We start from the raw sequence: 23813 nt of genomic DNA, 5'->3' as shown, positions 1-23813 counted from the left end.
AAATGGATATCAAGGTACAACATTTTGAGTGTGTCCAAATACTTTTTCACAAAATCTGGATTATCTCCAATTACAGGAGTCATTTTCATATTATTTTTGACATCTCATCAAAGATGAAGAAGAATATGGAAGTCTGGGCATTTACGGGGTTGACGACCCTCATAGGGTGGTTTAAGTGATCACTTTACACACGTAAATGATCTATCAATAGATATATCTATTGATATCTCACCAATAGATGTCTCTAGTGAAGTTCTAGTTATTCAAGAACAATGTTTCAAAATTGGTTCATATTTATAGAACTTCCAATAATTTGAGTAGTGTGGTTGTCAATAATGGGTAGAATTGGTGAATGTTACACATGTGTAAAGTGATCACTTAAACCAGCCTATGACGGTCGTCAGCCCCGTAAATGCCCAGACTTCCATATTCTTCTTCATCTTTGATGAGATGTCAAAGATATCAAGGTATTTTACAAATATTTGAAGCCATAAACATGGCATAAAAGTGACACATTGTTGTTCTTTCTCTGTGAATAACAAATGTGTTTGGCCTTCAACACGTGTCACGACATTATAAGTACTATTGTGAAATGTTTTTGTTTTTATAAAATATATTTCCAATGATTCAAGTGTCCCGGATAATACTCCCTCTTCCCGGTCAACCTGACCCCGGAAAATTGGGAGTGTACCGTATGTCATTTGCAAGTTGCTCAAAACTTTCAGAGTAGCCTACGTATGTAATACAAAAGTGACTAAGAAAATCAATAACCATATTTTAAAAATTAACATCATGATTGACATTTTCTTAAAATATTTTACACATTACAGATTACTCCATCAATTCCATTTTACACTTGTTTACCATATGTAATATCCATATTAAGCTAAAATACATATAGTCCCTTATGTAATTATGATACATGTCATTAGACACATTGTTTGGCCATTAACAAAAAAAATTGAACTAAAAATGTCAACATGTGTTCAAACTATCAAAACATAATATTTTTCTTCTACATATGTAATTAAGTATTTTTTTCTGTGAAAACCAAATTGATTGTCCCACCTTGGTCTGGTCAGTACAAATTTAAATACCGAGAAACTTAAAAATAAATATATATATAAAATTAAACAAAAGAGATTTATGAAGAAAACTATTCAATTATGAGCGTAATTGTCCCATAATTTAAAAAAATCAGTCAACTCAGAATTGGCTAATAAATTGATTACTGAAATTTTTATCGATATCTCAACATAGATGGAGAAATCATTGAAATAGGAATGTGGAAGTCTGAGCATTTATAGGACTTGGGATCCGTCAGAGGGCATGTATGACTAGATGCATGGATGTGAAGGAAGCGAGGAGTGTATATCAAAACAGACGAGCATGGCACTCCATCCCCTTTGTCTACCCCTGCAGAGAAACAGCGTGAGGTTAGTAGTAGTAGTAGAACCTGTCTTAGTCTTTATTGAAAAATGTGAATTAGCACTCGAAGTTTATGTAACTTTCGAAATTTGAGTAATATAATTGTCAATCTTGCTCAGAATGGTTAAAATGCAATATACAGTGCATAAAGTGATCACCTAAACTTGGCGATGATAGGTCATACGCCTTGTAAATACCCATCACATCTCGATAACTTCTCCATCTATGTTGAGTATAAAAAAAAAACTTCATATAAATAATTCCTTACGTACAAAAATTAAGACACGCAATTTGAAACATTCTTATATAGTGATTGCATCAGTGAAATGATTGAAATTAACTATAAAAATAAGTCTAATATATATTTTTTAACAAACGAATAAAGAAAACTTACTTACACAACATGAATTCATATCACAGGAAAAAGTGACTGTTCCGCCCCAGGATTCGAACCCGAGTCCTCTGATATCCGGTTAGGTGCTTTTATCCCCTAAGCTAAACGGTCATCTTCCTAAACTCAGAAATTTATTGCAAAAATATAATATAACAAATATGTATGTATCTCAAAATTCAGCATTGAATGAACTTTTATATTTTGATATAAAAATATTTCTATCCACACACTAATGTGAATTCCATTCACAGTTCTGCACAAAAAGAAAAACTGGTCCATATTTTTTTTATTCTAGAAAAAGAAAAAAATTAAACATACACTACATACGTATATCCTTTTTTGTTATTAATTGACAATTTTTAATATCCTAAATCAATCTAAAAGCACCTTAAATAATTTAAAAAGTAAGTATTTTTTCGTATAAAAATAAATTCAAAATATGCGAATCGATTATATCCGTGTAAAATTTTATCTTAGCGGCAATTTTGTGCAAAAAAATTAAATGAGTATATATAAATAAAGGAATAACATGGCCAACGATAAAACGTGTTGGCGATATTACTAGAGATCAGTATTCTTTGAATTTGTTAAAGCTACTTATAGTAAAATGCGTCGACCTCGCACACTGATATAGTTCCAAATTTATAGCAAAATCACACTTAGGAACATTCCGTTGTATGATTTGTTTTTAAAATATATAGTTTTTAAATAAATATAAGATAATACAGGGTGGAGCAATGGGTATTGACGGTTTTTAAAATGTTATTATGGATTTACTAATGAAATAACCAAGGTCAAAAACATATAACATGTAATGCAGTTTTAGAACAATTTTTTTTTTGAAAATAGCGTGTTTTAAATAGCCACAATGTTTTTCAAAACATTTTGTTAAAGTCGCGGTTGAAATTTGTCTGTAACTCATAAAAGCGTCATCTGGTTTGTTGCTCCGATTTCTAGGGTGATTGGCTTTTAAAGCTCATAGCGTTTGAGGCCTATTTACAAAAAGGTAAAATCAGTTTGAGCTATTTCTTTGCCAGGTTGCCGGTAAAAAAATTGGCCTTTGCGGATTTGCCCGTACCTAGTATGGGCAAATCCGCAAAGGTCCATTTTTTCGCCCATATGTAGGCAAAGAGTTTAATCTGGTGACCTGGCCGGCCAATTAAAATCGCTGTATCGGAACACAAGTCGTCCAGAAAACATGTTTCTTAGAGCAGTCATGCAAATTTGCGCAGTATGACTTTTGCAACCATAAACCGTTATTTTCAATGGCAAAAAATTGCTGTAAACTGCATTTTATGTATTATAAAAATAAATGTTTTTGACCTTGGTCTTATTATATATCCATTACAGTATATCCATAATAACCCCCACTGAACCACCCTGTATATATCTACTCTCGGAAGAGCAGTAGATTGATTGCAGTCGAGTGATGATTTACAGTGATAATTTAGTAAAACTTAGTACAAATATTGTTACAAAGTAATTCAACCCCTTAACTGAGTATTTTTTTTATGTACAATCCATAAAAATGGCATGTTTGTTTTTTTATTACACTGAACCCACTCTTTTTTATACACAATTTTGAAATAAAACGGTGCAAAAAAAGAGAAAAATTAAAACATTCATCAAACAGCATGTTACGGTAATTTGTAATTTCATACATCTCTCGCGTGTGCTTACTACTCAGTACTATGCGCAGAGATGTATGCGAAAGGGGGCTAGGTGAATAATTTTGTTACCTTTGATTTTTTTTAAAGCATTTTCCAGATAAAATAAGCTTTAATTAATGAAATAATAATTACTATCCTGGATTAATTTTTATGCAAGGAAACCTGTCCACCATATTATTACTTTTTTTTTTAAAGTTCAGTGTGCACTGATAATTATGATTTCTTTTATTTATCATTTTAAATACTTCTTTCCTTGACAACCATTCATTACTCCAATAACAGATATTTAAGTAAGTTAAAACCAATGGACGATAAATTTTCGGAAATTATTCCTCCAACCCTATCCGCACATCCGAATGGTGCATAGGGCACCGAATCAGAACGATGACGAATTGACTCGATTTTTCGATTATACAAAGACAGGATGATCACAAGTGTAGGCAACCCTGACTGCTGTTACTCTCCTCTTTCTCTCCAATAGTACTTGCTATTCCACCTCCAACTTCTTTACCACACACCAGTTATGACCAACACCCTAAGCTAATTCTCTAGCGTCGCCAGAATCCATGAATACGGAATGCAGGACTAATAACCCTGCCTTTATATAATCATGATCCAGCTAAAAACTCTTCCATTAGATCCAGTACTCCATGAGCCATTTAAATGAAGATAAGACCCAAAAATCAATACAAAACATGCTTATTATTCATACTAATTTCTCAGTTAAGGGGTTAATTGTGTAGAAAAAGAGCTCATATCAATTGGAGTAGTGTTATCTTGATAAGTGAAGTAGAATAAAGCGTAGGTTGAGTGGAAAAGATTCATTTGGACGTCCCGGTTTTCAGATTCTGGATCCCGGGTCTTCATTCAGCAGCATGACTTGCAAAGCCGCCTCATCTTCGGCAGCGTATAATATACCATCGGACAGCTCTTCCTGTTAAAAAAAAATCAAGAAATTTAGTTTTAAAAATAGAGTAAGCATACATGCAAATAGGTTGGATGGAATTGAATATTAGTACCGTAGAACAGGGCTACTTGAACTTTGATGTGTTACTTGAGCCCAGTGCAAAAAAAAAATACTGACACTTATTGTCACAATACGTTCATTACTGTAGACCAAATACAGATTTAAATCTTTTTTTTGTACTGGGCTCAAGTAACACATCAAAGTTCAAGTAGCCCCGTTCTACGGTACATAATGTTCCCCCCAAATTAATATAAGTCCGCCTCTGTGGTGTAATAGTTAGCATGTTTAGCTACCGTGCTGGAGGTCCCGGGTTCGATTTCCAGGGGGGGTGATAAAAAATATTAGTAATTTTACACCCTAAAAATAATTTAATATTACCCTGGACTGGTCCCTGAAGCGCAGGAGTGATCACCTTGCGTTCATGTAAGTAATGAACAAGATAACACTGCGTCAATATGATCCAATGCCCTATGCACCATTGGGTGCGGATAAGGATAGAAATAGAAGAAGATAAATTTCTACTAGACTCGTGTTTATCATATTGACTATACAAAAATATACTCAACGAAAACACATTATTTTCTTTATAATTCCGTTTCCATCACTGAAAACATAACTTGGCCTGAGAGAAATGGATGAACATTGTCTTACATAATCGGGGGAGATAAATCCCACATTGCGCCTTCGAAATTTCGTTATTTTTTAAATGTCACATTGCCTTATTTTTTAAATTTCACTATAACCAGCTTTAAATCTCAGAACATTATGAGATACATGAGGTGAACTGACCTGCATGAGCAGACTGTTGATGTTGAGGTCCAGGCCGGTGGTCTCCGTGTCCCCGTCCAGACACAGCTCGGCCCCCACGGCCCCCATGTCCCCCTCACCCTCGCCCTCCCCCTCGCCCTCCAGCTCCAGCTGCCCACACACCAGCGGGTTGCCCTGCTTCGAGTCGCAGCTGCAAACATGGCGACACAAAATTATGTTATGTTAGGTAAAATAATACAGTGATCCCTCGCAAATAGTACTTAATTTGTTCCAGGACCATGTTCATCACGTTAACCTTTCCCTTTAGGTGCTAAAAGCTTCAACGTGCACCCGTGACCTGTATTTTGTACACCATATTAAAATGTGGTTTAAAAACAGGAAAAATGTGAATATTCCCAAATGTTGCTTTTATTGACCATAGTGAAGTTGAAATGTAACAATTTTGTAATGTTAGCTCTGGTAAGTATCCGAAAATACATCGCAAGTAGTTGCAATAGTTAGCGTAGTGACACAACCGCCACGTAAGACAATCTGCGCACTACTGGGGCAGTAAATACGCTATGACGTGCGTGTATACACAAAGCACGCCACACACGCACATGCTGAGAAACGGTTATATATTGGTGATTTTATCCCTGATTTTTTCACAAATTATTTATTTCCGTTGCTGCAAATGAATAACTTTATATCATACTACTTTCACGTAATACATAATTATATTATGGAGGAATACGAAAATTCTGAGCCCGTATCTATTATATTTTATATTGATATTCAAAGTCGAAATCGAGTTGTAGTAAATACATATCACCGGGGGGGGAAGGTTAAAAAAAACTTTCCCTTTTCATCATTCGAGTGGTTATACCACTTACAAAAAGTGAGCGATGAATAATAAAGGTGTTATATTACCATTTCACAAAGTTAACAATGCTTTTAATATAGAAAATACATTTTGTTAAACGCATTTTCCTAACACAATATGTACATGTTAACCCTTTGACTGATTTTAATGCAGATTTAATTTGAAGAAGGGACAGGTTTTTTTATTTCTATTGCAAAATGTAGCTACCTCGTAGAATGCTACACATTCCGTAGACCGATATAGTCAGCAATGCAAATGTGCTCCAAAGAGCAAAGCAGGGAGACAGTTGCTGACTGATATCAAGGTCCGGAAGGTGTCCTATCTGGGGCATGTGCTAAGAGGAGAGAAGTACGAGCTATTGCACCTAATCATAAAAGGCAAAATAGAGGGTCGAAGAGGTTTGGGTAAAAGACAGATCTCCTGGCCCCGGAATATACGAGACTGGACAGGGATCAGGACTGTCAAGGCGCTGTTTAGACTTGCCCAAGACAAGGACAATTACTATCAAGTGATAGTCGACGTCAGGGGGACCTGACATGACACGCACAGAAGATTTTGTAGCGATTTTTTTTTAAAGATTTAGAACATATTTACTATATTGCTGGTATATACAGTATCTACTCAATGAATTAGGGCCACGCAGAATTTCGCGCAATTTCTCAATTCAAACAGGAATAACTCAGAGAAAACCTTGAATAAAACAACATTGAATTTTATTTACACATGAACACTTTATTACGCTTAAATTATGCATATATTTTCATATAAATATAGTTAGTATTTAGTATTTCCACCTTTGGCAGAAATAACTGCCTCAATTTTTTTTGGCATACTTAAAATGCACTGTTTTATCATGTTTTTTATTTCTTCGTCTTCTGACCAAATTTTTTGAATATTTTTTTTTACACAGTCTACTGTCGGATTTGGAAATGAGTATACCTTATTTTTAACATGCTCCATACGTTTTCTATAGGATTAAGGTCCGGAGAATTTCCAGGCCAGGGGAGCAAAGGCAGATTTTTGTTAGACAAAGATTTTATTATTGATTTAGCCCGGTGGCAAGGTGCCCCATCCTGCATGAAGGTGTATGGACCTTCTGTTGGGTCGAGTGTATGGTAGAAGGGCAATAAAATTCGTTCGAGGACCTGCTTATAGGAATTTTGGTTCATTGTTCCTTCCACGAAAAACAACGGCCCAGGTAAATTGTTAATAATACATGACCATATCATTGTTGCAGGGGGGTGTTTGATAACTTTTACCACACAGGCCTCATTGTAACGTTCCATTGGTGTTCTCCTGACGAATCGACGGCTCTCTGTCACGGCTTCTAACCGGCACTCATCATTAAAGATGACCTGAAAAATAATGAAAATTTAAGTTTAATTCAAATATATAAGTTTATTTACTAAAATGATATGTTGAAAATTAAATTTAAATAAATACCTTTTTCCAATCATCTACCGAGTAATTTCGATGTAGCCTGGCCCATTTTAATCGATCCGCTTTCATTCGTGGTGTCAATTTTGGTACTTTTACAGGGCGCCTGCATTTCAGATTTACTTCGTAAAGACGTCGCCTCAGTGTTGATACCGATATATTTATACCCTCTTCTTCCAATTTTGTTTTTAATGTTTTGCTGATGCACTACGGTTTTCTAAGGCACTTTGAACGATTTTTCGATCAGTCCTCGGTGTTGTTTTTCTAATCCTACGACAGTTCTTTCGCCGATTGCTGGTGGCGGGTGACTGATTTTTTATTGATTTTGAAATTCTGTCCACTGTTTGACGAGAAACGTTTTCTTTTTTTGAAATTTCTCTATTAGATAGTATTCCTAATTTCAGTAGCACTATAACACTAGACTTTTTTTTCTCAGAAATGTCTCTACTTTTTCCCATTTTGTCCTTTTCAAAAAAAATACTTGTGTTTACAAAAAAAAATTATACTATATGAACTAAAATTAAAAATTAAGTTTTTTTCACAAGACACGATAACTATATAACCTCTCTGAACAAAACAACAGCCAGAACTCAAGAAACTTCACTAATAAATGAGATAGGACTATTTTTTGAACTTTCAACTATCTGTCTACCTGTGCTAATTAGGGACCTTTCTCAGAAAAAGGGTTTGAAATTTTGCAAAGGCTTAAATAATCCAGGTATATTTTACATATTATTGAAGGTAATATACATGATATTAGATGTCAATAGAAAACTTAAAGTATTTATGTAAAATAAATATAATAATCCAAAAGATTTCAGAGTATTCAAAAAAATAATGGGTGGCCCTAATTCATTGAGTAGATACTGTATACTATTATATTATATCCCAGGTACGATTCCCAAGTGGGTCAAAATAAATATGGGTGATTTTACTCTCGTATTTATTTAATATCACCCTGGACTGTTACAAGAATCGCAGGACTAATTGCACCTTGCCTTCATGCAATTAACAATCAAGATAACACTGTGTTAATACGATGCAGTGCCCTATGCACCATTGTGTGCGAATAAGGGTTTAAAAAATGTATACTATGAAGTAAAAACTTTTATGATAATTTCTAGTTTGATCCGGTGATGATGATGGTTATCAAAAAGTGAATGATTTGGTAATGTTACCCGGAAAGGTGTTGCATGGGGTGGGGGTGGTGTGTGTGTGGGGGCGCGGGCGCCGGGAAGGGGGGCGGGTCCAGCTGCCCCCACGGCACGTGCGTGCGCGCGCTGCGCAGGGACAGCAGCTCCTCGCCGCCCAGCTCGGGCAGCCAGGCCGGCTCGGGCTGCTCGGGCGGCGCACGCCTGCGCGGGGCCTTGCGCGCGCGCGCCCCCCGCGCCGCCCCCTCCGCCCCCGCCGCTCCCTCCGCGCCGTGCTGCTTCTTCTTGTGCACGTACACCGAGCTCTTGTTGGAGAACTTCTCCTCGCAACCTGAGGAATCATTGCATCGGGTTAGTCACTCCCTCCTACTGCGTAGATTCGTGATCCGCACTTGTCATGAAACGAGAATACTGTCACTGCGACCATATTAGGTCTATTGTGACCTCCCTCTGTATTACAGCTCACTGCCAAGACCTACGTGAGTCACGTAACTCACGACCTGTCTCGGTGGTAGGAGCTTCACCTTCTCGGAGTCGAGTAGAGGTCCTCCAAGGATGTGACTTCGTTTGTGAGCAATGCGTCACAATTGTAGAGAATGTGGATTAGCGTTTCGTTATTCTCCATACAAAATCTGCATACTGGGGAGTCCTGAAGTCCAATTTTTTTTCATACAGAAGTTAAGACCGTGGCCCAACATTTGCCTTATCGACTAAACACATTTTAGACAGGTATTTTTTTACACCTGCGGACCACTGGCGGCAGGATTTGATTATTATGTACATATAGTTAATACCTTAACAAAGTGATTGGTATATCATATTCATATAAAAGCATTGGATAATTCCTTCTTTTCTGCCTTTGATATGAGGCTGGCGCAGAAGATAAAAATACCTTACCCGTCCTTAAGCATCAACCGATTGAACAAGTAGAAATACCTTTACTGTCTGAAGTGTATTAATGCCAAATCAATAAATACCATTACGAAGTAAGAAATAAAGTTGAAAATAAATTATACAGCCTTGGTCAAATGTATTAGGCACCCTCTACAGAATTGGTTTATAAATTATCAACCTTTCTGAATTCAATAAAGTTATTAGAGACCGCTCAGTTTCACTCAGATCACCTTTTTTTGGCATTTTGATATAAAAATAATAAAGGCTTAAATGAAAAGTACATAAAAAATGCACTTTTTCACTGATTAAAATAACTGGAGAGCAATGTTTCATATGTAAAACTGACCCTTGAAATAAGTAAAAAGAGTTTTTAAATAAACCACGCCCCTTACTATTGTAGGTCGGGATAGCAGGTAATAAGTAGTAGGTAAAATCCATCAAAATACGATAAACCGAAAAGATTGCGAGAATTCCAAGAGTCACAGTATTTAAAGACATAAGGGGTTGATACATTTCGCTCACTCCTTTCAAGAACGTCATAAATCAAAAATCGACAATTTTCAGTTGTGCATGTCTTCAGAATGCCCAGAAAATGTACTACATCCCAGCAAAAGAAGCATATTTTTAGCTTAATATTTACCTGCTACAGGGCAGAAAGTGTTGTTTTTGCATTTTGAAGAAAAGGTATTGTTTAATTATTTTTTTAAATATGTATACTAAATATTTTTCAAATGGAGAAAAAACCTTCAGGTTTTACCTAAAAAGATCCGTTGCACAGTAAAAAGTTCAATAAGTGGATTGATTTCTATTTTTAACCTTTTAACCGCGTTCACTTTGTTCCTGAGAGACGCCCGTGCGCGGCGGTATTTCGCCGTTTTTTAAATGATTACTTTTATCATGTATTTAGTTAAGAAACGATTTATTTTCCTAAGCAAAAACGTTCAATGGGATTCATTGTGCCTTTTTGGTACTCTATAATACACTCGTGTCACATTATTCTTGAAATATATCGTAATATAAACAAATAAGATCGTAACATAAATAAATCAAAGCACGCATCGTGTGACACTCTTACCCACTGGCGATGCGTAGCGTCGAGAGTGAGACAGATATAGGGCATGATTATGGCGCGGACTAATTACCGACCGCAAGAAAAATGAGGGATCTGTTCTTTTATTTATCCTTGTGATGTTACAAATTATTAGTCAGATATTTCAACAGATGTCATAAGGCCGAGGATTGACGTATTATTTTATCCAAAGTTCCACACCATGAAAAAATCCCTCCAAGTTGAACTGAGGTTCGAAACTTGGAGTAAAGTAAAAATACAAACGGTTATGTCAGCCGCGTACAGGGAATGTTTTGTGAAAACACATACGGTTATGCGAGCCGCGTGGATCCGGTTAATACATTGTATTATGTTTTTCAACGTTAAAAACGATCTCCTGAAAAAAATTTTTTTGATTTATGACGTTGTTAAAAGGAGTGAGCGATTTGGCCAAGGCCCTCTTGTTGTATACAAGAGGGACATTTTGATAGATACGGATGTTGACAAATAATAAAATATTGCATTTGTGTCTTTTTTTATCTACTCTAGCAGGTCTTTTTGTAAATATTACCCCATATTTTAAATATTTGTAACTAATAAAACACATGGTTATGGCAATACAACTAGTGAAATCAACCAGGAATAAAAATTTGAATGGCCGCAGTAAACCCTGGGTGAGGATCGCACCTGGATGGTCGCAGGCGTGGTGGCGGTGCGGGAAGTGCCTCGGCTGGTGCTCGCGCAGGTGCTCGGCGCGCAGAAAGGAGTGCCCGCACACGGAGCACGTGTGGCGGCGCGCCCCAGCGCCCGCGTGAGCGCGCGCGTGGCGCCGCAGCTTGCTGGCCGACGGGAACGCCCAGTTGCACGACTGGAATCACACCCATCAATATTGTCCAGGGATTACATTAACGCTACACCTAGTGCCCTATGCACTAGGTGCAGTTTAACCTAGCCAGTTCTAACCCCATAATTAATTTAATTTTAATTTGATAACTTTATTATTATAAGAGCTACTTACTACATTTTTTTTTGTTTATTACAATTCAAATTGTTAAATGTTTAAAAATATTATATAATTAATATATATTTTTGTTTTAAAATCATGATAATTTTTTTATTATAACTTAATTATAATGTCTACCGGTTAGCTTCAAAACCGGTAGACATTATAATTAAGTTATAATAAAAAAATTATCATAATTTTAAAACAAAGTTACATTTTAATTATAAAATACAAAATCACAAAGTAAGGGCCTTTGTGCATTACACGGAATTTTACCATCCGGCAGTCCGGTTTTGGAAAATGAAAGCGACTACGACAGTTTAGCGTGATCGAATTTAAGCGCAACGTGCTCACGCACAAATCAAGGGCACGGATCCGAAGAAAGATGAACAAAAGCACAAGCCGATCCAAGCCAATCATCCTTTCGTTTTATATGCTAACTGACGTGCCGGACGGTAAAATTCCGTGTAATTCCGTGTAGTGCACAAACGCCCTTAGTGCTTCAAATATAAATTATAAAAATATTGTTTTTGATAAAAAGCACAATCAGTCGGTACCGCGAGATCTACTTTCTTTCACTCTAATAAATGTGGTATTACCAAAATAAGAGAACAAGAGAGTTAGATTACTCCGCTTTCATTTGATCCGATTTCTAGCCTCTCGTTTATCGGATGGCTGCTGTCAATCGGCGCTTCACGGCGCGTTGGAACAGACATATCACCTATGACTCAGCCGGCGGCGAGTTGGTACTCGCTGCGAGCTGCGTACTTTTCCATACAAACATGAACTGGGGTCTTTTGGCACCCTGTCCCTTGGCGGGAAAGATTAAATGTAAACATCCACAAGGACAAGTTTGGAAGATAGTCACGCGGTCGGGCAGGCTGACCAGGAAGGTGGCACTCACGGGGAAGGTGCAGCGGTAGGGTTTGTCCCCGGTGTGGGTGCGCAGGTGGTAGCGCAGGCGGCAGGGCTGCGGGAAGCGGCGCCCGCAGCCGGGCCAGTGGCAGAGCAGCTCCCCGGGCGGGTGCGCGTGCGTGCGCGCGTGCACCGCCAGCCCCGACGGCCACCAGAACCGCTTGCCGCAAGTCCCACACCTGACAGACACACAACATATTGTCGCAAACTCAATCCATCCTACTATTCACAACATTTTCAGTGTCCAAAAACTTGTTCACAAATCTGGGTTTTCTCCACTTTTTATAAATTTTTTCACATAAAATGTAAAAATAATTTTACAATAGAAGTTTTATTATATTATTTTTTAATAATAATAATATAATAAAACCCTTATCCGCACCCCAATGGTGCATAGGGCACTGTGTCATATTAACGCAGTGTTATCTTGATCGTTTACACATGAAGGAAAGGTGATCAGCCCTCCGATTCAGGTACCAGTCCAGGATTATATTGAATAAATATTACAGTGAAAAAATCACTTATATTTATTTTACCCCCCTTGGGAATCGAACCCGGGACCTCCAGAACGGTAGCCGAGCGTGCTGACCATTACACTACGGAGGCGGACAAAAAGGATAAGTTATTTTTTACATAATATAAAAATATCAATATATTATTTTTAAATTTTACTACAATAATAAAATGATATTTTTACATGTTGAAATAACTCATAATAGGTAGAGAAAACCCAGATCTAAACAAGTATTTGGACACACCCAGAATGTAGTGAATAAAATAACTGGTCAATTTATAAGCTGCATAAAATAAAAAATCATGTTTTCTGGCATTTCCCTGTATGTAAAAAAATCTGGTTAGGATCTTGTCTACAAAAATGATCATGCAAAAATTATTCAACTAATCCTTCCGTTATGCCATTTGGGGACGATACTAGAAACTCACGACTGCATATCTTGTATGTATTTCTTTTCAGATGTCGAGGGGTCAGATGATCCACAAAGATAAAACAATGTACGATACTTGTACAAATTAAAAGTGACAATTAGAGAAGTTCTCGTGAAGCGAATACCAGAAAATGAAACGGACCTGTTGACAGCCTGCTGCGGGGTGTGGTCTGCACTGAGATGCGCCTCCAGCTCGGGGCGCGCGGCGAAGGTGTGCGGGCAGGCGCGCGCGGGGCACTTGAGGCGCGCGGCGGGCTCCGAGTGCGCGCGCAGGATGTGCGCCGTCAGGTTGAACTTGGTGCTGTAGGCCTTGCGGCACCCGGCCTGCGGGCACGCGTGCCGCCCCGCGCCCGTGTGTGTGCCCGCGTGCACTCGCAGCTTGCTCAGCGACTGGAACGCCCAGCCGCAACTCTCTTGAGAACACTGAAAGCATATCGATAAATCAATCCCAGATTATGGCTCGCTCAGGCAAATTTGTGAACGAAATTACAGTCATTCATCATATGTTTGCCTCATATTAAAAACACTATTCCTCTTTTTGGCCTTAAATATTAACACACTGCTTGCGGGAAACGCTTAAAAGTGTCTTTTAAATACTGTTGGTAGAGAGTAAAAGATGCTTTTAAGCGTTCTATTTGCTTACTTTTGGTGAGATATGTATATATTTTATACGTATATGTATATATCCTTATATCACCATTGGAACATCTATCATACAACATTTTGCCCCACATTCGTCTGACAGAAGGCATTTCAACTACATTCATCCTTCTTTTGCCAACTCCATGCTTCACTTTGTATTTACCTAATGTATGGAACATGTTTTATTTCAGGGTAATTACATATTCAATTCGATACGTCTTAAAACCATCGAGACAAGATCTGATCTATATTCGATTACAAAGACTGCAGTGGCAGGGTTGTCACCTTGAAAGGTCTGAGATCGAAGTGCGCGAGTATGTGGTTCCTGAGCAGGTAGTGCGTCTTAAAGCTGAGCTGGCAGTCGGGCTGCGTGCACGGCCAGCAGCGCGTGCCGTCGGGGCGCAGCTGCGAGCGCACGCGCTGCTCCGGCACGCCCACCGACTCCAGGGCCTCCGTCACCAGCCGCCGCGCGCGCCGCCGCAGCTCCGCGCCCGGCTCCTGCCGCTCCGGGGGGCGGTGCGACGCCTGGTGCTCCTCCAGCAGCTCCTGGCTCGTGTACGCCGTGTTGCAGCCCGAGCTGTTGCACTGCACGCCGGCCAAATACAAAACGGATGTTAGATTCAATAGAAATAAATCAACATAGTGACTTTTTTATTCACTAAACATTCAAAATAAATCTCAATGTTCAACAACCAAAAAAAATCAACACCCAATGGCGCAAAGAGCACTAATATTATAATTATATTATGGCAAGGTTATCAGTCCTGGCCATTCATTAGCTATCAGTCTAGAACAGTGTTTCCCATGGTGCATCACGCCTCAGAGGTGGGGCACCATGCTTCACCGGTGGGGCATCACGCCTCGGTGGTAGAACACCACACTTCACCAGTGGGGCATCATACCTCAAAGGTGGGACACCACACCTAAGAGATGGAAGACGTCAGCAATTATCTATCATATATCAGCAGTTATAATATATGTTTTGAAAATTTCTTGAAATTTTCTTAATTAAAAAAGAGGACGTAAGGGCATATGACATTTGTAAAGACTATAGTGGGACATGGCATAAAGGAGGTGGGGAAACAGTGTTCTAGAGTGATATTTAATCATTAAAGTAAAATATAAAGTATTTTGACCCTCCTTGGGAATCGAACCCGGAAACTCCGGCACGGTTACCAAATGTGCTAGTCAATACACAATAGAAACAATATATTTTTAATGCATTGTTTAAAGCGTGCACATATAAGTGAATTTCAGAAACCTAAGGTATGTTACGGGGATGTGCACATTTTTGTGCATTTCGGTTGCTTTTCAACTTCATTATAGACAATTTTATTTATTTTATTTTATTTTCAATTAGACATTCAAAAACAAGTCTTGAATGTCTAATTTCTTGTCTTGTTTGCTTCGCTGTGTAGCGATGTCACTATAATACAAAAATATGGTATATTATTTTCTGGTTTCAAAAAATGGCTAAATATTGTCATTCTTTCGATCCAATCTAATATCGCCCAAGTCAAATTAATTTCCTAAAAAAACTTCACAGTAACAAATGTGGTTATCAAATGAAGAGTACTTGACATTTCACTCACCACATAAATATTGAGATCAAAGTGCGTCAGGATGTGCAGGTAAAGTGCATTCTTCTGCCCGAACAGGCTGTCGCAGTCGGGCAGGGGGCAGAGCCACACCGTATGCGGGGCTCCCTCGTCCCCGCCCAGCGCGGCCGGCTCTTCAGGCAGCCCCGCCGCCCGCAGCAGCTCCAGCGCCACGGCCGGGTCCAGCGCCGGCCCCTCCGGCTCGGGGTCCGGGGAGCCCCCGCCTGGATCACCCGGATCTCCCGGGTCTTCGACCGCAGAGCCTAGAAGAAAGAAAGGTTTTGTGAAGTCAATGTTTAACCTACCTAACCTAACATACTCTTTATATGTATATAGAGTATGTTAGGTTTAGTTTGTGTCGGGTTGTGATCCCGTGGTTAGTGTCGCGGACTCTCAAGTCAAAGTTTCTCGGTTCGAACCCACTCTACCAGAATTTGATACCTATTTCTAATAATGAGCTCCTTAGGCTCACGGAAATAGTATGAAATTGAAATATTTGTTTAAATAATAAAAAACACATATATTTCTCTTTTAAATTAAAAAAAAAATTATAATAATTGTATTTAAAGTACTTAATTAGTGTTTCTTTAACATGTTGACTGCCAACTACGAGATGACTCGTAGATTGTGTTCTTTGCTAGGACGCCGACTAGGAGTTATCTCATACTGTGTTTACTTGCCATATTTGTGCAGCTACGATAAAATTCCTAGTATATCAGTGCTAATATGGATAGATGGCGCATGGGAAGAGAACAAAAAATCTATGTTGACTTACATGAACAGAAAATTTATTTTTTGTGGCAACCCACAACAATCGAATGAACGAGCATAATCGAACACGCTGTGGCAACTTGACAATCGAATGAACGAGCATAATCGAACACCCAAACCGAGCTCGCACCGAACGGGAACCAGAACGCTACATTTCGTCACCGCCCGTCCACTGATCGACACGTCTTTCAACTGTTCTCACATTATAAATGAACAGAAAATATAATAATAAAAAAATTATTCAAAATCGAAAAGTAAAAGAATATTTTTATTGTTTGTGAAATTGGCTTTTTAGACCGGAATTCTAAAAACTGCCGTGGCAGTCAACGTGTTAATTTCTGAATTAAAAAAAGTGTTGTGCTGATAAAACAAAGTGTGACAAATCAAATCAACATGGTGAAGAAACGCCACATTTCAGACGGGTATTTTTTACGCTTGCGGACCGCTAGCAACGGGATGTGATTATTATGTACTTATAGTAACAAAGAAATTTATTTATAATATTCATATAAAAACATTAGACAATTCCTTCTTTTCTGCCTTTGAAATGAGGCCAGCCCAGAAGGTAAAAATACCCTTCCCGTCCTTAAGCATCAATCGACCATATGGGTAAAAATACCTTTCTCGTCCGTAAAGTGTGATAATAACATAAAATATCATTATTGTCTTTTTTAATAGCAACACGTGTATATTGAGTCCAATATGTTTTATAAAAGTATTTTTATTATTTTTGACTTGTTTACAAGCCATTTTTAAGTGACTTGAGAATAAAAGTATTATAATGTGTGTGACTAAGCTTAACACATGCGAGACCGAGTTAGAAATACCGACATCCGGAGCATGTGCTAGACAGAGGATATCGTGAGGTGGGGACAACAACGAAGGCGATACTGGAATGAACATACAAACAGAATGTCAGAAGACAGACTTCCACGTATCACCCTTCAAGGTAACCCAGAAGGACGCAGACCCCCAGGCAGATCTCCGAAAAGTTGGAAAGACAGCTGGGACTCAACATCCCAAGAGCGACATGCGGAGGCACAAACAGATCCCTAGGATCTACAAAAAGAAGAAGAAGAAAGAAGAAGACTAAGTTTCTGAACACGAGGTTTACAAAGAGATGTTATAACTTTTAACAGAAAATTTTTACAATGAATATTTTTCTTTCAAAAAGTGAAAGTTGTTTAAAAAAAATAGAATAATGTTTTAATAATATAAAAAAATAGAACAATAAATATATGGATAAAAGAAATATTATTAGATATATAAAGATGTTTTTTTTTTTTAAGAAGTAAAACTATAAATTACTGCATTATCATGAGTTCCTAACAATAACATTTAATTAAAGACTTCATTATACAGATAACATATTAATGTTTATAAAAACAAAAATAAATAAGTCACTCTCATTTTGGTGAGAATGATTGAATCACGTCCGTTAACCATGTGGCTATGACGTGCACGTGTGGACCAAAACATGTGAGCAATAATAAATACTTTTTTTTAAACATTAAAATTCACAAATTCACCCAAATTCTCTTCACTATCCATGAATGATATAACTAAACTTATCACATAAAAATCAATAAAAATGCATGCGTTTAAAAGGTAATGTATTCCATTGAGGAAGTCTGGTGCAACTGACTGCCGCAAAGAATGTCGGGGATGTTTATTTATCTTTTTGCTTTTTAGCCTTTCCCACACGATTTGAATGGACAATACACTTGCGGACCCCATTCAGAGAGCACAAAGGAGAGATGTGAATAGGAGGAAACTGGTTTGTGCGGGGTTCAGCGTATTGCTAGCTCCTGCAAACTACCCCCTCCCCCTGGCACCACGCTCTTAGGACAATCATCTTAAAGGAAGCTTCATTTTTTATTTTGTTTTTATTTTTATAATTTTAAAAAACAATAATAATAAAAAATGCAGTTCATAGATTTTAAGTCATTAAAAAATATATATTAATTAATTTGGCAGCCACTTTGTGTTAAGATATTGTTTGCAGGAAACACTTAAAAATGTCTTTTACAAAAGAATTATATTTGATTACTTTTGGTAGACCGCGAGAGACACCAAAAAACATCGCACAGATTGGAATTAAATTTGTGGTTACTTGTGATTAGTAAACGACCATAATTAGTATACTAATTAGGGTCTGGGTTGATGAAAAAACCGCCTGACAACAATGTATTCGCATTTATCCATTTTTAAGTTATATTTTACTCTATGCATACCACTTTTTTTAAAAACCTATTGTAAAACGTGTTTCGATGCATCACGCATCATTTTCAAACACCGTATTTGAAGCCAAATATAAATTTTAGAGGCAAAGATTGTTGCAGGAAGACAGACTGGCGTGGCGTTCTATTCTTTCTGCCTACCCCTGCGGTGAAGCGGCATGATGGTTAGTTAGTTAGTTAATAGGTGAATAACTTAAGGAGCTAGAAGATTTTGAAAAATGAACAAATACATTTTTATTTTTTTCACAAAGAAAAAAAAAATCCAAAATTTAAATATAATACAGAATAGAATATATAAGAAAAATATTTCGTTTACCGTATACCACTCATGTAAAAGACATTTTTTGAGGACTAATAAAATACATTTCAACATATGACATTACAAATACAATGCTTCAAATAATGTTTAAAACAACTCACAGCAACACCAAACCGATTTTTAACAGAGAAATTCGTCATCATCATAATACACGCAGACATAATAAAATACATGTGGAGCCGATAAACACAACTAAGTAATGGAAATTACTCATCGGGAATATAATATATGTGACTTATATACGTAATATGTTTTAACCTTTCCGGGAGTATGGACGTAAATGAACGTCGGTACAAATTTTCTTCCAAGGAGTATCGACGTTAATGAACATCCAAGTCTATATGTCAGTTGGTATGATGTAATTTGTATAGTAATGACATCTGTGGATATTTGTATTTAACTTCGTCATAAAATATAACCTAGAGATGGTAAGCTTTATTTTTTATTTAAATTATTTTATTAATATTTTTTAACACCTCATCAAAGATTAAGAAGAATATGGAAGTCTGGGCATTTACGGGGCTGACGACCGTCATAGGCTGGTTTAAGTGATTACTTTACTTTTTTTTTATTTGGACACACTCAAAATGTTGTAAATTATTTTTACATAATTTCTATCTTCATAATACAAAGATTTTAATAATTTCTTTCTTCATAATATAAAGATTTTATTTTTTTTTAAATACATATTTAATGTAAAAAAACCCACTCCCCAGAGAAAGTCGGACACCAATTATTGTACTCCTGGAGAGGTTAAAATAAATTAATGAAATTTATTTAGATATTTATTTGTTCTCGGGTACATGGAATATACCCCTTATATCAAGAGTTAATAATGCATATAAAAGTATAATAAATCACCTCCTTTCATCTTTTATAACCGTACCCCAGTATGTGAAATATCCCAAAGTACTTATTAGCTTCGGTTACTGCTACAAAAGGTCTTTGTGAAGTACTCAATATTCAAATGGATGGGCACTAAAGTGGCTTTTACAATACTGTGGGAATACCTTTTTGACCATATCTTCTTCTTCTTCTAACCCGTACCCACAACCAATGGTGCATAGGGCACTTCATCATATTGATGCAGTGTTTTTTTTTGAGGTCAAGGGATCTTGCATTCCTTATGTCACCGCGACCATATTAGGTCTATTGTGACCTAGGTGACGCGGTGTTATCTCGATCGTTACTTACATGAAGGCAAGGTGATCACTCTTGCGCTTTAGGGACCAATCCAGGGTAACATTAAATAATTATTATAGTGTAATATAACTTATATTTATTTTTACCCCCCCGCCCCCGAGTTTCGAACCCGGGACCTCCAGCACGGTAGCTAAACACGCTAACCATTACACCGGGTGGACAATTTTGACCATTTAGTACCAGTTTACTTCTTATCCATCTGACTATCATCGAAACTATATTTCTGGACTGATGCAGTGTAAACATGATTGTTTATTACATAAGGGCAAAATGCTCAGTCCTGCACTTCAAGTATGAATCCAGAGTAACATAAAATAGATATATTAGTGAACAAAAAAACTTTGTTACTTATTTATTTTAAATGAAAATCAACATAGACAAATCTCAGTCACAAAATCATATAAGAATGCAAGGCTGAGATAAGCTTTATCGATAAAATTAAGAAAGGTGTGTTGAGATGGTTCGGACATGTGGAATAATTGAGTGAGGAAAGGACAGTAAAACAAATTTATGAAGCAAACGTAGTTGGAAATAGGAGCAGAGGAAGACTAAGAAAAACTTGACATCATCAAGTATTTCAAATAGTTGAAATTGATCAAGTCAGGTGTTGGAATAGTTGACAGGTGTGTATAAGAAGACAACACTGTGGAAGATTGTTAGCAAAGACAGAGTGGTGTGGCATTCTATTCTCAGTGCCTACTCCTACAGAGAAGCGGCGTGATAGTTAGTTAACTAACTAATCATCTCAACGCTCCCGCAGGGGTAGGCAGAGAGAATAGAATGCCATACCACATTGTCTTTGCAAACATTCGTCGCTTCTTCCAAATTCATGCATATCCTCATACATACCCACCGATTATTTCGACCTTTTAAGCCTTTGCAACTTTCAAGTATTTGTAGTTCTTTTTAACCTTATCCACACCCAATGGTGCATAAGGCACTGCTTCGTATTGACACAGTGTTATCTTGATCGTTACTTACATGAAGGCAAGTTGATTGCTTTGACTCTTGCGCTCCAGGGACCAGTCCAGGGTAATAATAAATAAATATTAACCCTTAATAACTAAAAATTCGTCTGGCAGACTACGCAATTAAAAATGAGAAACTTAATCAAAAGTTTTTATTAAAAATAGGAACCAGTTACATGGCACTTAAGTTTGGTTTATTAGGAATGAATGTAAGAGACATTTAACAATAAATCACTATTCCGCACAGCCACTACATATCACTCACATTACATTCTCTCAACAACGTCATATGTCAAAAATCCTTGATTTTCAGTTGTGCATGTTTTTGGAATGCCCAGAAAATGTACTATATCCCAGCAAAAGCGGCAAATTTTTAACTTAAAATTTACCTGCTACAGGGCAGAAAGTGTTGTTTTTGCATTTTGAAGAAAAAGTATTGTTCAATTATTTTTTTAAATATACTAAATATTTTTCGAATGGAAAAAAACATTCAGGTTTTGCCTAAAAAGATGTGTTGCACAGTTAAAAGTTCAATAAGTGGCTCGATATTTATTTTTAATACATTGTATTATATTTTTAAACTTTTAAAAGGATATCCTGAAGAACAAGTTTTTTTTATATTTGACGTTGTTGAAAGGAGTGAGCGATATGTCAATATTGTGCGATCCACAAATGGCATTGTATCTACAAATATAGTTTAGTTACCTAGCGTTAAATAAACAGTAGTTAGTTGGTTGAACCAATGAATGGACATACCTTCTTCATAGTGAAGTGTGACATCTTCTATAAACGGGGCATCTTTGTAAAGGAGCCGACCGGAACATTCCGAGACTACCGCTTCAGAAGGATATGTGCTGGTCGCCGCGGGCTGACTCTGTTGCTGTGACAATCTGTTCTTGTCGCAAACATACGTGTCCAATATGATCTTCTGGGATGGACAGCGCCTCCTCGGAAAGGTCTTGGAGCCCCGATTTTTGTTTATGACCAGCCCATCGTTCAAGAACACGCTATCAAACTCCGCTATGAGCGAGTGCGACTCGGCACTATCGGGATACAAAGCGGAAATCGCATTACTAACTGATTTCTGTGGCACAAAGTCAGGGACTGTTAAATTTTGGTGACTTTCTCCAGGCAAAACAGCTGATTGTGATTCGCCGTTTTCCACAAATTCCACCGCGTCTGTTTCGGAGATAGATATTGCATCAAAATCAATTAAATTAGTATCGTCCAAAATTGTTATATTAACATCATTGATAGTGGTATCAGTAAGTTGAAGTATGGGAGCCAAAGAATCGCTCGAATCGACGGGTTTTTTCAATGATCCGCTAGTAAGACCGGTAGAATTTGTCGGCGCATTGCCCCCTTGTTTAGTTTTCTTCCTAAGTATATTCGGTCTCCGATTTTTAAAGGAGCTTGTAGAGACACCGTGGGTTGCGTCAGAATTTTGCATTGCACTTGTTGAATTAGGAATCTAAAATGTAAACATAAAAATGACGAAAAGCTTCAAACGCCGCAATAAATGAGCCGAGTAAAGATAAAAACTTACTCGATTACCGTAGTTTTACTTATCATTCTCAGGCGATGAACTAAACAAAGCGCAGAACTGAAACTTAACTGGCAACAGAAATAATACTAAGGATAAAAACTTGCGCAAAAACTACATCCCTAATTTTATTATGATGAGGTCGACTCAATATTCACTTCACCATGAAAATATTAGGAACATCCCAGGCAAAACAAACGCCCCATTTACCGCCGGTCCGACCAGTTCTGACGTTTTCGAGGTTAATTTCTTTGTCTATGGTAAACTGAATCATAAACAGTAACATTTGGAGTGGCCATATAAAAAAATATCTCTGTGAATTTTTCTTCCCAGTTTTACAGATTTTTCCGAGATTTTCCTATGATAATATGGCGACATTTTTGCAGTCGGTCGTTACGATGGGTGGCTGAAATTATCAACCCCTCCCCCCGCCCCTTTTAATCCAAAATAAAGTACGATTGAATATTCGGTGAATTCTAAATTTAAAACACATGTATTCAGGTGGTATACCTACATGTTCGTGTTAGATACTCGTTAAGACTGATTTTTCGAACTCATAAATTAATGAATGATTATATTGTATTGAGATATCATCAGAATTTTTTTCACTAAAAGATCAACAACCAAAAAGTTGTCATTTAATATTTTCAGGGTCCAGTTTTTTTTAATTGTGAACGGGAGGGGGAGAGACATTGTTTTTTGTTTACATTTTCGGGATTTTAACTACAATAGTAAACTAACACATAAGCTACGTGGTGAAGGTAACATTAAAGCTAGTCACATTACTAATGAATCAGTTGTTTTAAAACCGATTATCGATCAGAAGGTATTGTCGTTAAGTTAATGGCTACAGAACTCGGGTAGCAATGACTAGGGGTCTCGGGTTTCCATACTAGTACTCGTTGTAACTTCCGTAACGTAGACGCTGCTAATTTAAGGTACCTGCGCTAGGATTACACAAGGAAATTAACGGGTTAACCTCGTAGTGTAGATAACATTAACATTGCTACTATTCGGTAAATGACACACATTATTTTTTGTCTCTAGT

At 37.3% G+C, this 23813-nt stretch overlaps 1 protein-coding gene across 1 annotated transcript; it reads right to left on the bottom strand.

Moving 5' to 3' along the window:
• Nucleotides 1-3711: 3711 nt before the first annotated feature.
• LOC148309838 (uncharacterized) lies at nt 3712-23022 on the bottom strand. Its single transcript, XM_088259458.1, has 10 exons — nt 22769-23022; nt 21979-22693; nt 15716-15984; nt 14409-14708; nt 13624-13904; nt 12527-12716; nt 11307-11487; nt 8705-9008; nt 5249-5417; nt 3712-4426 (listed from the first exon to the last, which is right to left on the bottom strand). Exons 2-10 carry the CDS (start codon nt 22670-22672, stop codon nt 4334-4336), a joined length of 2481 nt encoding a protein of 826 aa, XP_088115584.1. The 5' UTR covers nt 22673-22693; nt 22769-23022; the 3' UTR covers nt 3712-4333.
• Nucleotides 23023-23813: the final 791 nt, after the last annotated feature.

This window comes from Brachycentrus maculatus, unplaced genomic scaffold (assembly GCF_059751285.1).
Source record: "Brachycentrus maculatus isolate JH-2025_06_01 unplaced genomic scaffold, ASM5975128v1 h1tg000117l, whole genome shotgun sequence".
Classification (NCBI taxonomy): Eukaryota; Metazoa; Arthropoda; class Insecta; order Trichoptera; family Brachycentridae; genus Brachycentrus; species Brachycentrus maculatus.
The sequence above is the reverse complement of the archived record's forward strand: the minus strand, read 5'-3'. Positions and strand labels throughout refer to the sequence as shown.

Coding starts and splice junctions, on each gene's coding strand:
- LOC148309838 (XM_088259458.1), bottom strand. CDS start 22,672: ATGCAAAATTCTGACGCAACCCACGGTGTCTCTACAAGCTCCTTTAAA. Junction 11,488..12,526: donor CCTACCGCTGCACCTTCCCC/GTGAGTGCCACC, acceptor GTGTGATTCCAG/TCGTGCAACTGGGCGTTCCC. Junction 4,427..5,248: donor TCAACAGTCTGCTCATGCAG/GTCAGTTCACCT, acceptor TTTTTTTAACAG/GAAGAGCTGTCCGATGGTAT.